The sequence below is a fragment of the Ictalurus punctatus genome, chromosome 16, assembly GCF_001660625.3.
Source record: "Ictalurus punctatus breed USDA103 chromosome 16, Coco_2.0, whole genome shotgun sequence".
Taxonomy (NCBI): Eukaryota; Metazoa; Chordata; class Actinopteri; order Siluriformes; family Ictaluridae; genus Ictalurus; species Ictalurus punctatus.
The window spans coordinates 22746116-22761742 of NC_030431.2; the positions used below are offsets into that span (position 1 = coordinate 22746116).

General features: G+C 40.1%; 2 protein-coding genes across 3 annotated transcripts in view; one reads left to right on the top strand and one right to left on the bottom strand.

Moving 5' to 3' along the window:
* Positions 1–11719, top strand: part of itga1 (integrin, alpha 1) — a 67536-nt gene extending 55817 nt beyond the window's left edge. For both annotated transcript variants that reach the window (XM_017489212.3, XM_017489213.3), the window contains exons 19-30: positions 42–118; positions 1499–1625; positions 1958–2038; positions 2375–2451; positions 2542–2625; positions 3219–3324; positions 4532–4645; positions 4892–4990; positions 6198–6308; positions 7349–7444; positions 7595–7708; positions 8428–11719. In XM_017489212.3, coding sequence (XP_017344701.1) covers positions 42–118; positions 1499–1625; positions 1958–2038; positions 2375–2451; positions 2542–2625; positions 3219–3324; positions 4532–4645; positions 4892–4990; positions 6198–6308; positions 7349–7444; positions 7595–7708; positions 8428–8487 — 1146 coding nt within the window. In that variant the 3' untranslated portion in view covers positions 8488–11719. The remainder of the gene's footprint in view (positions 1–41; positions 119–1498; positions 1626–1957; positions 2039–2374; positions 2452–2541; positions 2626–3218; positions 3325–4531; positions 4646–4891; positions 4991–6197; positions 6309–7348; positions 7445–7594; positions 7709–8427) is intronic.
* Positions 11720–12453: 734 nt separating this feature from the next.
* pmaip1 (phorbol-12-myristate-13-acetate-induced protein 1) lies at positions 12454–15329 on the bottom strand. The gene is made up of 2 exons (XM_047161102.2): positions 15203–15329; positions 12454–14173 (listed from the first exon to the last, which is right to left on the bottom strand). Exons 1-2 carry the CDS (start codon positions 15213–15215, stop codon positions 14040–14042), a joined length of 147 nt encoding a protein of 48 aa, XP_047017058.1. The 5' UTR covers positions 15216–15329; the 3' UTR covers positions 12454–14039.
* Between the last annotated feature and the right edge of the window lie 298 nt (positions 15330–15627).

The window sequence follows — 15627 nt, forward strand, 5'->3', positions numbered from 1 at the left end:
CGCATGTTTTATTTGATTCATTTATTGATTTTCTTTTTCAGCTTGCTTTAGTAGACTGTGGAAATGATGAGAAGTGCATCGCTGATTTACACCTCCGAGCTTCACCGAACGTCAGCAGGTAAAACAGTTTAACTGCAGTGAAGAACAGTCAGCAAAAGGTCCATATTTTAGACTAAAACTTCCATCAAGAGGTTCAGATTTGGCATTAGGTAATGGACCATATTATCTATGGAGACATACCAGTCACATGATCCTTAACAAACATTCAAAATAACACAGAAATGATTGTGGAACAAAATAAAAATCGCTGGTTTCCATGACTATCTCAGTCTCTGTATTTTAACCCTGTTGAAAACCTTTAGTGTAGACCGAAGAGAACGTTCATACACAAAGCTATGAGAATAAATATAAAGCAGGTGAATGAATGTTCTGCATTGTGGGTGCCAACATTTAATTTCTTTGCATTCATTAATATACTATAATAACAATATAGTCATATCATTTTATAATAATTTTGGAGTTGGGCAAACCTTAAACTTAAACTTGTTGCTTCAGATTGCCCTCTAGTGGTCATTAGCAGTCACAATCATTTATTTCTTTTTCAATTACAATCTTTTTCATCAGGTTTTTCATCTTTTGCCGTAGTAATTTGACATCCATTTATTTTTATTTTATTGCTATTACTGATTTATTGAGCTACATCAGGTGTTTTTGAAACATTTTCACAACAAAGTGCTCACTTAATGCCAGAGTTTGATACAGGGCACATCTTTTATCATTCTGGTCATGATGAGAGTCCATGGAGGACTGATGCAACTGCAGAAAAACTTCCTTTATTACACACTAGGAACCAGCATTGTCAGAAACACAGGAACTAAAATAATAATAATAAACCCTAAGAAAAAAGTGCTGCATAATCAAAATACAGCTTTAAAAAAAACAACAACCATGAAAGGCTCAACCACAAATATGACCTAACTAGAATGAATGCTCCAGCAACTAAGGACGAAAAACAGGCATCTTAAACAGAGCACTAATTAATCAGGAAAAATGAGAAACACATGAGTATGATGAGACACGGAACGGAAGGAGACAACATATGAAGAAGTTCTGCAAAGGCAGTCCGATCGCCCCTTAGTGGCCAAAGATGGAATTGTCACTGTGGGCCATGGAAATTCTGCTCTATACCTTATGTAAATATGTTTACCCTGAACATGTGATATCCAGCATTCTAAAAAAATGGCAACAGATTTGAATTGTTTTCTTTTTTAAAAAAATAAAATAAAAAAGCATGAACTACTGTTATTACTAACGTTCCTTCTGACATAACATGATTCTGTAGATATCAGGAATAAAAATGCTATGATGCGACATCATTTCAGGTCATCAACATAACCAAACTGTGGCCCATACTGTATGCAGTGACCATTACTAGCCAAATAAATCAGCAGTTTGGTGTTCACTAATACCTGTTTCTTTGTGTGTTGTGACTTCCCAGCCTTGTCATTAAGGCCTACCAGGAGAAGTTCTATGTCAGCATTAACATCAGCAACAGCGGAGATAATGCGTACAACTCCAAGGTCACACTGAGCACCACGGAAAACATCAACTACGTCAAAGTGGAGGTCGGTTTTAGCTGTCGGGATCAAACCTGTCAGAGAAACTGAACTATAAATCGGTGACGAATTAAAGGAAAACAGTGTCTTGAGCACCTTTCAAGGTCCAGGGGTTTGTAGAATCCATGATAAGAACCATTGAATTTGTCCTGGTGGCGCTAACACACTTCATGTTGGGGTTTTTTTTTCTGCTTTAATTTGTCACCCTTCTATACATAACTGATGATTTGAAGGTGCGCTGTGTATCGCTGCAAACAATAGTCTTGGACTGAAATTCCTGAAGCCTGTATATCAGTATTTCTTCAGTATTTTCCTATTGAATGTTTATTATTTTCCTGTAGCCTAAAGAGAAAGATTGCGAGCTGAATCACGTCAAGGCCGTGTGTGCAGTAGGTTACCCGTTCCTCAAATCCAACACATGGGTAAGGTTTACATCCACAACATTTCCCACTTTTCTTCTTTACTATTGAAGACTCCGAGCTGAGTGAGAAATCCTCATAATGATGTTATATGGATGAATTCAACTGGAATATCATGTTCACACCCGATTAACGTTCAAATGTAATTACTGTATAACTAATTCATGTCGATGCTCCATTAATGATAAATGTACTGATGGAGAAAAAAAAATTAGGATGTGCCATTGATTAATATCTAAAAAGTCACACGTCATGGATTAAGTTCCTATAACAGCATGCCGGCAAGTATTTCATAACTGAGGGAATAAAAAGATAACTCCCGCTCCATTGCTCCCACAGGAAGACTTCAAGATTCTGTTCGACGTCAATCCATCTCACATCCGCAAGGACATCATCATCAACGTCACCGCGACCACGTGAGACGTTTTACTGTCACCCTGATCTGTCAGAGCCGTGTGGTTTTTTCTGTCCTCTTAACCCAGCTGTGGTTGTTTTTGTCGCCGTAGCGATAGCGAAGAGCCGGTGCTTGTGGATAACTTTGTACAGATCTCCATCCCGGTGAAATATGAAGCCAGTCTGACGTTCACTGCGTAAGTGCATGTTAAAAGAACATCACTACAGTCACGGGTCTCACTGTGTAGTTAGTATTGGTCTAAACTTTAGGGAGCACGGTGGTTGGTGGTTAGCACGTTTGCCTCGCACCTCCGAAGTTAGGGGATCGGATGCTGCCCCCGCCCTGTGTGCTTCTTGGGTTTACTCCCCCAGTCCAAAGACATGTGTTGTAGACTGATTGGCATTTCCAAATTGTCTAGGGTGTGTGTGATTGTTCTCTGAGATGGGTTGGCACCCCGTCCAGGGTGTCCCCCACCTTGCGCCATGAGCTCCCTGCGTTAGGCTCCAGGCTCCCCAGCGACCCAGGGCCCAGTGTGTGCCCAGAAAACATTCCGCACATCATTACACCACCACCACCAACCTGACATGTTGACACAAGGCACGTGAGGTCCATGGATTCATGCTGTTGTCACCGAATTCTGACCATCTGCACATCACGACAGATTCATCAGACGTTCATCAGGCAACTTCCCCAACCCTCCCCCCACCCCCACACCCCCCATCTTCAGCTGTCCAATTTTAGAGAGCCTGTGCCTTTATATTTATGATGCTGTTTTTGTTTTTTTTTTAGGAAGAAGAACATGAAGGAGGAACATATCATCTTGAAGGAGGGAGAAACAGCACCCATCATCAACGACACCAGCATGATTGGAGAGGAGATGAACGTTAGTTATACGGTAAGGAAAAGCTTGAAGATTTTAGAAACACAGATTTAGATGGTTGTCTTGATGGTTAGCTTTTTTGTGTGGGGGGTAGTGCAAAAAAAATGTCTGTCATTCCCTCTAGGATTTTGCGATTGCAGAAATGAACGCAAAATACTCGGCAATTTTCAGAGGAGCTTGCAAATTACCGCAGTTTTCCCACAGATTTGGGCCAAGACGAGTCATGTGACGTCATCGCAATACGCATTCACACGAAGCCCTCTTTGATTCACGTGTGTTGAACATGAGTACAGCTAAAAGGTTCTTGTTGGGGGCAGTGGGGGCTTGGCGGTTAAGGCTCTGGGTTACTGATCAGAAGGTCAGGAGTTCAAGCCCCAGCACTGCCAAGCTGCCACTGTTGGGCCCTTGAGCAAGACCCTTAACCCTCTCTGTATCATGGCTGACCCTGCGCCCAGCTTCCTAACATGCTGGGATATGCGAAGAAAATAATTTCACTGTGAATATGTACATATGCTCAATAAAGTGACAAACATCACTGCAAAAGTCTGTGCAAAACAATTTCGTGCGATTGCAGTCTCGCTAATTCGAGTAGATTTCTGTGGAAAAAAAGCACAAAAACCTCCGCAAATGGCGTCGCGAATTTTGGAAAAAAAAAAAGCCGCAGCGAAATGAAACATTTTTGGCCGCAAGAACGACGAAAGAAACCTCTACGGGATCCTGTATGGACTGGTCTGTTTAACGTTACAGCACAGCATTTGGCAGACTCCCTTATCCAGAGTGACTTTATCTCATTTCTACAATTATCTCATTTCTACAACTCAGCAGTTGAGGGCTAAGGGCCATGCTCAAGGGCCCAGCAGTGGCAGCGCTGGGATTTGAACTCACAACCTTCCAATCAGAAGTCCAACATCTTAACCACTTCCCTGGTTATAGTTGCTATAATGTATAAGTATATAATGTATAAGTATAGCGATAAGCGGAACTAACATGTTTCATGGATCTTCCACAATATGAACTGTAAATTGCTGTAAGAGGAATAAACGCTTTAGCACATTGCTGTTTGTAGAAAATAATGACCTTCCATGTGGTAACACAGCACATCACATCACATCACATCACCTCGTGGTTGATTATTGTCCTTATTTGTGTGATTTTTTTTGTTCCTTACACACGTCCCGAATCAGGACTGAATTACAGCGAGACCTCTGCTTGTGTTTTACAGATTGAAAGAGATGCCGAGACGCACACTCCTCCTCTCAGTCTGACCATCACGTTTCCGTATATGACCCCGGCAGATAACATCCTGCTCTACCTGACTCGCCTGACTTCCTCAGCTGTGAGTGTTTCTTGCTTTATATTGTTTTAGCTTTACGTATATCGATAACTGACGTAACTATTGACTTAACGTGCGTTTGTCCCGTCATAAATACGGGAAAAGAATTTGGCTATAATTAAAATGGATTATTATTATTAAGCCAGATGTTATGGGATGCATGACTGCTGAAGTTGATGGAAACGAGTGGAAAAGAGGAGGCGGGATTTGAAGTGTTTCACCTCACTGTGTGTTCTCTCTCTCCTTTAGAATATCAGATGTCATGCACACATTAACCCTCAGAAGATCAGCCAGGGAGTCAAGTTTATTCGGAAAGCTAAAGCTGAGACACTCAGTGACTATCTGGTGGTGAGTCTACCGTTCAGCACTGTGTGTGTCTGTGTGTGTGTGTGTGTGTGTGTGTGTGTGTGTGTGTGTGTGTGTGTGTGTGCAACAGAGATTACGATCCATTTCTGGCTTTTTTTCGTCTGTCTTTTTCTATCCAGCGGTTAATATTAAAAAATATATTAATTATTTGGTCATAAACTCTCTCTATCGCTCTCTCTCTCTCTCTCTCTCTCTCTCTCTCTCTCTCTTGCTCTGTCTGTCTCTTATTCTTTGTGACTGTCTCATTCTCTTTCTATCTGTCTGTTTCACTCTCATTCTTTCTGGCTTTCTGTATATCATTCTCTATGTTTCTGGTTCTCTGTCTGTCTCTATATCTTGTTCTGTGTCTCTGTGTCTCTCTTATTCTCTCGCCGCCTTGGTCTCTCTGTCTTGCTGTCATTCTCCATGTCTCCGATTCTCTGTGTCTCTCTGTCACTGTCTCTTGTTGTCTGTCTGTCTCTCACTTGGTTTCTTTGTCTCGCCATGTCTCACCTCATGTTCTCTCCCTCTCTTTCTCTCTCTTGTTCTTCTTGTCTCTCTCTCTCATTCTCTCTGTTTCTCCCTCTGTCTCTATTTCATGTTCTCTGCCTTTGTGTGTGTCTCTATCATACTCCTTGTCTCTGCCTCTCTATCACTGGTCAATTTTGCTCTCGTTCTGTCTCTTGTTCTCTCTCTCCTTCATTCTCCGTGTCTCTGGTTTGCTCTGTCTTTCTTTCATTCTCTCCGGCACTCTTTCTCTGTTTCTCTCTCTGTCTCTCATTGTCTGTCTCTCTCTTGTTCTCTGTCTGTCTGTCTGTCTGTATCTCTCATATTCCCTCTTTCTCACTTGTTCTCCTTGTCTATGTCTCTCTCTCTCTCTCTCTCTCGTTCTCTCTGTCCCGCTCTCTGTCTCTGCCTCTCTCCATCTCATTGTCTCTGGCACACTTTCTCTCTCACTCTCATTCTCTCTCACCCTCTCCCCTCTCTCTCGCTCTCTCTCTCTCTCATTCTCTCTCTTTCTCACTCTCATTCTCTCTCACCCTCTCCCCTCTCTCTCGCTCTCTCTCTCTCTCATTCTCTCTCTCTCTCACTCTCATTCTCTCTCACCCTCTCCCCTCTCTCTCTCTCTCATTCTCTCTCTCTCTCTCACTCTCATTCTCTCTCATCCTCTCCCCTCTCTCTCCTCTCGCTCTCTCTTTCTCTCTCTCAGAGCTGTAAAGAGAAGGCGAACCCCTGCACGTCGTTTAGATGTGATATTCCTCCTGCCAGATTCAACCAGATCAACGTCACCTTCAGAGTCTGGAAGCAGACGTTCATCCTAGTAAGACTCGCTTCATCACAGAGCCCGAGTCGGGGATGAGACTGAGACGCTTTTCAACATTTGATAATTCACTTTCACATAAAACACTGTATATTTACTCGTATACAGAATGAAGGGCAAAACTCAGGGAGGGAGAAGCTTCGATAACAATTTAGATGTGTAAAAACTAAAACTAAAAAAAACTAAAAACATTTTCATAAGTAAATAAATAAAAAAAATTTAAAAACCCTACAGTTAATCCCGAAATATCTCTGAAAGTAGCGCATATAAAATCAAGCAGATGTTAATTAAGTTCCTTTCGGGTATCGTTTTAAAAGAAAAATAGTCTAAATAGGATATATAGGTAATAGTTCCCACAGCAAAAAAGAGTTAAGTTATGCTTGTTGTTGAGGTGATTGTGGTTTTGGGGTTTTTCTTCACAGCTCTCACAATGTTCCTATCATCAGCCAACCCATTCGGTGTCTGTGGCAAATTGTTGTATTGCCTAGGCCCAATGTTTGTGTAATGCCTCTGACAGATTTTCCCTCTTTTCTCAGCTTGAAAACAGCTTGCATTTCTCCCATAGACAGCTCTCTGATCTTCATGTTGGTTTATCCTTTTTAACAGCAAATGCGGTCTTCACAGGCGAAACTGAAGGCTAAAACCAAGAGCAGATGTTCAGAGCTATTTATTGTTTAAGCAATCAATCTAACAGGACACACCCGGGTAACAAGAAACACCTGTTAGTCACACGTTCCACAATTTTTTTCTCTCCTCCATATTGGGTGGTCTGATACAAAATCTGCTACGTTCTATGGCGTTTAACACGTCTACATGCAGTGTAAATACCAGGCAATAAAAGCTGAAATTCTAAACTCGCATCTCATATTCATCTTTTGATCGCAAACCTGAACGTCTTCAGTCTACAGTACAGCAAAAACAAATGAATTGGCCTTGCCGTTCCAATAGTTTCGGAGGGGACTGTATTTATCCAATATTCCTGTCTAGTTTCACAGGCACTCGTTGTCTTTTCATTCATTTGTATTTCTGTATTATTACAGGGCGAGTTTTCCAGTCTCTTCTTAACGGTTCACGCTAAATTGGAGAATAAGGGCATGGATTTCTTCCAGTTGAGCAAACGCGACGAAAGCAGAGAGGTGAGCTCAATATGCGACTGTTTAGTGAGCGTCTGTTAGTAAAAGGCATGGGAGTTCGTACGTCCCGTAACGTCTGCTTTTTCATTCGAGACATGTCGATAACATGATGGCAGAAAAACATGACGTTTATCGTGAGTTGCACTGTTGCAGGTGAGTGTGCAGATCTCAAAAGAGTCCCGAGGTGGAATTCCTCTATGGATCATCATCCTCAGTATCCTCATAGGACTACTAATACTCGCACTGGTTATATTCTGTCTTTGGAAGGTAAGCGGGACGCATTTACACACCGCACAGCACACGTTGTTCCATGCATAGCTGAAATGTATTTCTCCGATTGGTTGACTAATGCACACTTAGGCACGCTTTGTGTTTATATGGTTTATAAGAAAATAAACATTCTTACACAGAGTTAGTCATTTAAAGACATGAAGAAGTCAGTCCCAGTAAAGAAGGCGTGGCCAAAAGTTTGTGGACACCTGACCATCATACCCTTAGTGCATGTGGTTCTTCCTCAAACTGTTGCCACAATGTCAGAAGGACACAATTGTATAGAATGTCTTTGTAGCTTTAGCATGCTGTTCCAGCATGACGATGCCCTTGTGCACCATGCGAGCTCAATGAAGATATGTTTTGCCAAAGTTGGAGTGGAAGAACTCAAGTGTCCTGTACAGAGCCCTGACCCCAACCCCACTGAACACGTTTCATCGATGAACTGGAACACTACCTTCTTGCCAGACATCAGTCTCCAACCTCTTGTGCTCTTGTCTCAGAATGGACACAAATCCCCAAAATCTAGTGGAAAGCCTTCCCACAAGAGTGGATGCTGTTAGAGCAGCAACGAAGGAAAAACTCCATATTAATGCCCCCTGTGTTTGGAATAGGATGTTCATTTTGGCCATATAGTGTACTTGTAGTCTAGTCGTCTTGTGTATTCACTTACGTGTAGCAGTGTATTATAACGATGCTTCTTCTTTCTTCTCCAGTTTGGCTTCTTTAAGAGAAAATCAGTGGAAGACATGAAGGAGGATATGCAAGACAGCTAAAGGCTCCAGTGTTCAGGTCTGCAGCTTTCAAAAGCCCTCAGGTCAAACTCACACTCACAGACCCACAGAGATGCTACGCATTACGGTTTCACAGAATGGGCCAGAAGTGTCACCAACTTCCACCTGAAGATCTTGAGACAGAAGATATAGTCTACATTGTTCTGGATTTTCAGGATGGCTTCTCAACCTTGAAGGATGGACTTTGGGTTGTCGTCTTATTCATACGCCATGTTTTATGCCTTTCGAAAAGCCAGCACAGGAGCTCCGCATTTTAACATTGGAATAAGCTAGTATGCGTCATCACTCAAAAACATGCCTTCTTTTCCCCCAATATCAACTTCAGATGAGCCGACCGACATATCAATCTGGAATGATTGACAGTCGTGTAGGTGTTTTAAACCGTACCATATTAACAGCCCCGCCCCCTCTCCCTATCATATGCGCCCTCGCCATCTGTCATGGTAAATGGAAAATGTCTGGAGTTCACTAATGTGAAATAAAATCTTATCAATGTATATTACACTTGTATGCATAGCTAATATTAGACAAGTATATCGGAAGATCCTATCATACCCTCTCCATCACAGTTCACACCGGAGCTTCTTTAATGCATCTCAGCCTTACCCTCATGTCCCAGCCACACCAATGGAGGCCTTTACATGAATAAACATGTTTTCTTTTTTTAATCACTGTAAAATATATATAATTTGAGCTCAATATATAGCTAATTTTGTTTCCTCAAGGCTAACTTGACTGTTTTTGGCACATTCCTCTGCTTTTCTGAAGCACTTGACACTGATATTCATCACATTCTTCACCTAAGTGCTGAGGGATCTGACTGATTGTACTGTAACTGTATATAAGAGTAAAATTGTATATAAAGCATTGTTTGCAACAATACCTGTAAATTAATGACTATCGAAATGATCGATAACCCCTTGTTCCTAGTAATAAAGGACACACTTTACTGCAAGGTTCCTGGGTGGGGGGTGTTGGGGGGATTACATTTAAAAATTGTAAGTCTGCCCCTAATTTTTACTTTTTTTTATCAACGCATTGTTTTTTTATTAAGCTACATTCTGCTGACGAGTTTGCTCATGAAACAACCTACTATTAACAAATGTTATCCTGTGGACATGTTTTCCAGTTGTTGTTTCTTTTTTTTTCTTTTTTTTCTTGCCTTATGATATTGTATAGTTTTTCTATCATTGTTTCAGCTCTTGTTTTGGGCTAAACGTGTGCCGATAACAAGTTGTACAATCGATTGCGTTATTCAGGACAACGACAGCTTCGTGACATTGAGGTGAGGGGTGTGTGTTTTGATTAACAGCCACATTTGGGCTAGAATTCTTTCCCAAGAATAAAAATAGCTAGCCGATGTAGCGCCACCTGAAGGTCACCTGCTTCCAAAGGTTCGTTTAATGTTAAAATGCTACCCAATAAGATACGATGATGAAAGCAGGAAGAGAAATCAATCATTATCAAAGATACCAAAGATAAGATACCAAAACTGCTCGGAACGTAGATCTCGGACACAACTACAGACTTAAGTACAATTCAGAAGTCATGCAAGAGTTACATATGTGAGGTGTATATATATTTATGCATACACACACACACACATATACATATATATATATATATATATATATATATATATATATATATACACATATTTATGTTTTTGGACTGTAACAACACTCTAAGGCAATATTAAATGTATAAATTTAAAATATAAAAAGGTAGCTTTGCCGTCTCACTGTTCCAGGGTCACCAGTTTGATCCGGTTTGAAGCTTCACATGCTCTCTGTGTGTTTGTATGGGTTTCCTTCCACTGTCCAAAAAACTTGCAGATAGGTGGACTGGCTATGCTAAATTACCCCTAGGTGTGTGTGGTGTCCTACAATGGCCCAGCATCCCATCTCTCACCCCGCTGAGTTCTCCTGGTTTGCACTCGACGTTACCAGGCTTGTTACCTCTGCGACCCTTACACAACCCAAATAATAGGATGTGCTGCATCAAGTGCTATTCGGCAGCCATTCACACGCCAATATATCGCCGATATACTAGACTCCTGTTGGATTTAGTTAGATCCTTGCCATCTCATTATGCCTTACAATTCATTTAGAGAAAAAAAAAAACTATTTCTTTTTTCAGTCTGTATTTTCTATACTGATTTTTTTTTCTGTCTTAAAGGCAGGTGTTTGTGTTTAAAGGTGGGGGTGTAGAAGCTATTACAAACCCGGTCTCGGCTGCTTCTACTAAAGAAAATCCGGCAACCTTGGAGGCGAGAAATATACAAAGGTATCTTAGATCATCTCAATAGCAAAGCCAGAAAATCAACTTAAGGGTGTGCTTAACTCAACTCTACATACGTGTAACCTTCCCCAAATTTTGGATGTTGACTTTTTTAGAAATATAAAAGTTCAGCCTTTTATAAATAACAGCACACCACATGACTAGGTACATCCTTTCTTCAGCTGAATTGAATGCTAAATCAAGCTTCATTGATTTTGTGTGTGTGTGTGTTTGTGTGTATATACATATATATAATTTTAGTTTTTTCCTACAGTGCTATTGTTTTCTTATAACAATAGGTTTTTACATTTCTCTCAACCAAGTAACTGTATAACATCCTTCTTCCGCTCCATGTCACCAAATGGTACAGTGTTGCCTATTAATCTGACATAATTTATAAAAAAAAATCAATTATGTTTAATTGAGGTTTCCAACTAGTGTCTTGTACAATCCATAGTTGTGATTTTTCAAACATCCCGTCTGAGAATTTGTAATGTCTAAAATGTATCAATGATTCAATTATTCACATCTAGATGTGTGTGTGTGTGTGGGGGGGGGGGGGGGGGGGGGGGGGGTTAGCTGTTTCTGTTATTGTGGGTTTGTAGCATTTTTGATACAGCCTTTTTTTTGTCCACTTTCTTAAAAACCACACATGCTATGTTGAATTATGTTTTTTTTTATATTATACATCAGCTCATCCCCCTTGGCATCAGCACTCCACTGCTGCAAGCACATGTATTAAAGAAAATATAGGCACGATTAAGGCGTGAGGAAGAGAGATTTATTGTTTATAGTCACTGCTGTGAACCAAGTAATGCACTGGTTTTGTCATAATGTGTATATATTCCTCTGGTTAGCATGGATTTGAAAAGAATTGCACATTCTCTCAGGAACAATATGCACATGAAATAAAGACGTTTTGTTTTTTAATGAACTCGTGTGTGTGAGAGTGTGAGTGTGTGAGAGAGAGAATGAAGTACTAAATTAGGAGAATGGCATGCTCTACCATTGAGTACTGTGAAATCTTTTACTTCCGTTTGGACCAGACGTAAGACCAAAGCAAACTTTGCCTGCAACATACTTGTAACACACTTCATTTCAGTGCTACTCTCTGAAATACACTGTACGGCCAAAAGTTTGTGGACACCTGACCATCACACCCATATGTGGGTGTACCTCAACCCCACAGCCATGCTACAAAATCTAGTGGAAAGCCTTCCCAGAAGAGTGGACGTTAATACAGCAAAGCGGGAATAAATCTGGAATGGGATTCTTCAAAAAGCACATAACAGTGATGGTCAGGTGTCCATATACTTTTGGCCACCGTGAAGCTGTATCATTAACTTTATTTATTCCCCAGACCGAGTTCAAGTGCATGTTTTTGGTTACTCATCGATACGATAACCTATGGAGAATGAAGCAGTAATGGCTCCGTGGAACATTTTATATAGCTATGTTTGTTTGTTGTTGCCTTGTATTGCTAGAAATGTGCGTTATATCTAAAGATGTCATGACATTTAAATGGTAGGTTTGATAGAAAGCGTTCAGAGCAGTATCAGAGATAAGACAAGAGCGGTATCAGGCCAGTACCTGCTACCAGCATCAAGATCGATGAGTTCGTACCCAAAATTACCAGATGAAGAAATCAACAGTCATTCAGACTTCCAGTATAATAAGTATAATAAAACTTTAATAAAAAAAGAAAAAGTACAAATTCTCAACTGATTCAAAAGTATTTTAACAAGACTGTGAATGAAAGATACAGTACAATAACAACTATAAACGTACAATAATGTAACAAGTAGAACAGTGAAAATAAACCCAGAGAAAAATGGTCCATCTAATCAAACAAACAAACACCTGATAAATACACTGCAAGATGGTTTATGAAAGTGCTCATTAAAATCTATGGACATAAACCTCGACTGGGTTCATAAACACAGAAAGTCCCGACTATCCACAGATAGGAACATGATCTCAGTGTTCTGGATGGTATATAATATCATGCGTTTACATTATCGGCGGCCATTTTAGTGCCACTGCAGCCAAAAATGACCGATATCTGGCAGCATGAAAAATATATATATAAATTTAATTTTTTTTTTTTTTTAAACATTTTTTTTTTTTAAATCGTTCCTACGACCCTCGTCTAAAAGCCACCAATAGGAGGGCGGCGTAGGATAACAAAGTTCACAGGACAGCTAATGGTGAAGGCAAAAATTAAAAACAAACCATGGGATTTAAACGAAGAGAGAATGTCTATTTGATATCTCATCTCCGCTATGTCAAGGCAGAGGATGAAAACAGAAAAACAGCAAAACCTTATAGCTTCCTGTATCCTCATTACATAAAGCACATGTTGAGGCATGGATATTCCATGTTGTACTATATTTGTCCCAGCCAGGAAGGTCACCAAACTCCTAAACAGCTTTAGAGCACCTTTTTATCATTTATTTATTTATTTTCAAGTCATAAAATTGCTATTATTCCGAGTGTTGTTGTTTTTTGTCCCCAGGTAATGTAAGCCCATTTCCTGCACAATCCATATTGATAACATAAGCAGAACATTCTTTACTCAAAGATCTATCCTTACAATCTGATACGGAGAACATGTTCTTACACGTTCTTGGCATAATATTTTAATCCGACATATAAAGCAGGTCAAGTATAATAAACTTGATGAGCCAGTCGCACAGCAATCGCACAGAGTAAACCCGACTTGCGGAGCTTAAAAGTAAAGTGTCGTGGGGTTTTTTTCCCTGAAAAAGATCAAGCTGAAACATAACTTCAAATGCACAACTAACTGCATTTAGTCTCTTAGCGTCCTGTTTTTTTTAAGCAACCACTTATAGAGCCACAAATGTTCCATGATGCACATATATGTTGAGTGCTGATGCGAAGGTGTTTGTGATACCGGAAGTGTCTATGTGACAAAATGTGACCAGGCCAGTCACAGAAGGAATCATGAACGATTTCTGCCCATAGTCCACACCACTACACAGTCCAAAGTCCATTCTCCAAGGTAGTAAAACAGCAGACAGGAAGTAGTTTCCCCCAGATGTCAGTCATCAACCGACAGCAAGATGTGAGCCTTCCATTTGATAAACAGCCCTCACAGTAGCTTGCATTTTTTTTCCCCCTCTTTAAATTTTTTATTTTTTTTAAGGATGCAGAAGATGTGCACCCGTATCTGCGAAGTCCGCAAGTGACCTCTTTGTGATTAGAATCTTCATGACGGTTCTCTCATTTAGGACTTACGTCCCTCCGGCTGGATCTTCGTTGTATGCTTGTAAAGTTCTCGCCAGGAACTCCAGCAGAACGTATTTCCAGTACATCAGATCTCCAAGCGTACGCAGCTGGAGCGCGCATTCAGCCACCACGGACTGCTCTAAAAGGAAGATGGGAAAAAAATATAAGAGAGGGAGTCACAAAGTTTATCCAAAGTAATTTGGATAATAGTCCTGTAATAAGGATTTAGGAGGAAAATCAGCTTTCAGATTTAAATTTGTGCCAAAAGTATTGAATTGACCTTTTCAAGAAACAAACAAAAATATGCAATGAGAAAGAAGAATTTGATTGGATCGACAGTGACAAGAACGCTCTGTCTTGGAGAAAGGAAAAAAAAATGTTGTTTTGTCTTTTTTTAAATGAGACTTCCCAAACCTCAAAAATTAATTACAAACTAACATACTGACTAAGTCATTTCCACTACAAAGTACAAACAAGAACTATACAGAGAACCGCATCCAGAACACTCCCCAAAATTTCCGACACTGAAGTCTCTACTTCCTGGTCAGGGAACTGTCCATCCAAATCTCACTAGTAATTAACGAGTAATTACCTTGGCTCCGCTTTAAACGTATTGTTTGTTATTTAATTTCTTAGAAAACCATCATACAAATTCTAATGGTTTCCACTACAAATACCATTACAAACCATCAGCTAACCATTCAAACTATTTACATTATTGGTCCTCACTGGAATACACTAGACATAACATGCCACCAATAGAACGCAAATTACCAGTAGAGAGCCACAGGGACCATTACAGTTTCCATTAAAACCAATATAATTTCCATTATAGCCATTAAAACCATCACAAATTCTATAAGGGTTTCTGTTGTTGTTTTGTTTTTTGTTTGTTTTTTTGTGGACAGAGAAAAGAAAATTCATTTTTAAAAAATCTTTAAGATTTAAGAAGTTGTCCAGCTACTACTAACAACAACAAACACTAGAAGAAAAAGAAGAAGAAAAAGAAGCAGAAGAAGAAGAAGAAGAAGAAGAAGAAGAAGAAGAAGAAGAAGAAGAAGAAGAAAGAGAATATATCAATCCTAAGGTTATGGTTAGGCTTAATAATAAAAGCTGTTTGTTTGTTTGTTTATTTGTTTTACAAAAGTAGCCACTAGAAAACATTTACCTTTACTCGCCATTTTCAGTACTGGATCGAGCCTCTGTGCTCTGTGTTGAGAAAATACTCTGTCGCTCTGCCAATACCGGAGAAAAACAACAGCTCAGAGTATTTCAGTTCCGCCTACACCGGCAGCTATATCTAACGCTTATATTTATAGAACAGAGCCGCGCTCCACACAACTCCACAGTGCCCCTAGAGTGCACTAGGTAGGGTGCATAAACAATCGGTTTACACCCTAGGTAGTGCCCGTGCATAGAAAGTGGAAACAATTTGAGTAACGCATGCCGCATTTGGTGACGCGTTTATTGTGGGACGACTCAGGATTTCCCCCGCGTGCGTCACCAGAAACATCACTGCAGGCTGTTTACAGTTTCTCTACTGAGTTTCCTCAAACTGTTGCTGAGAAATGATGATGATGATGATGATTTTAT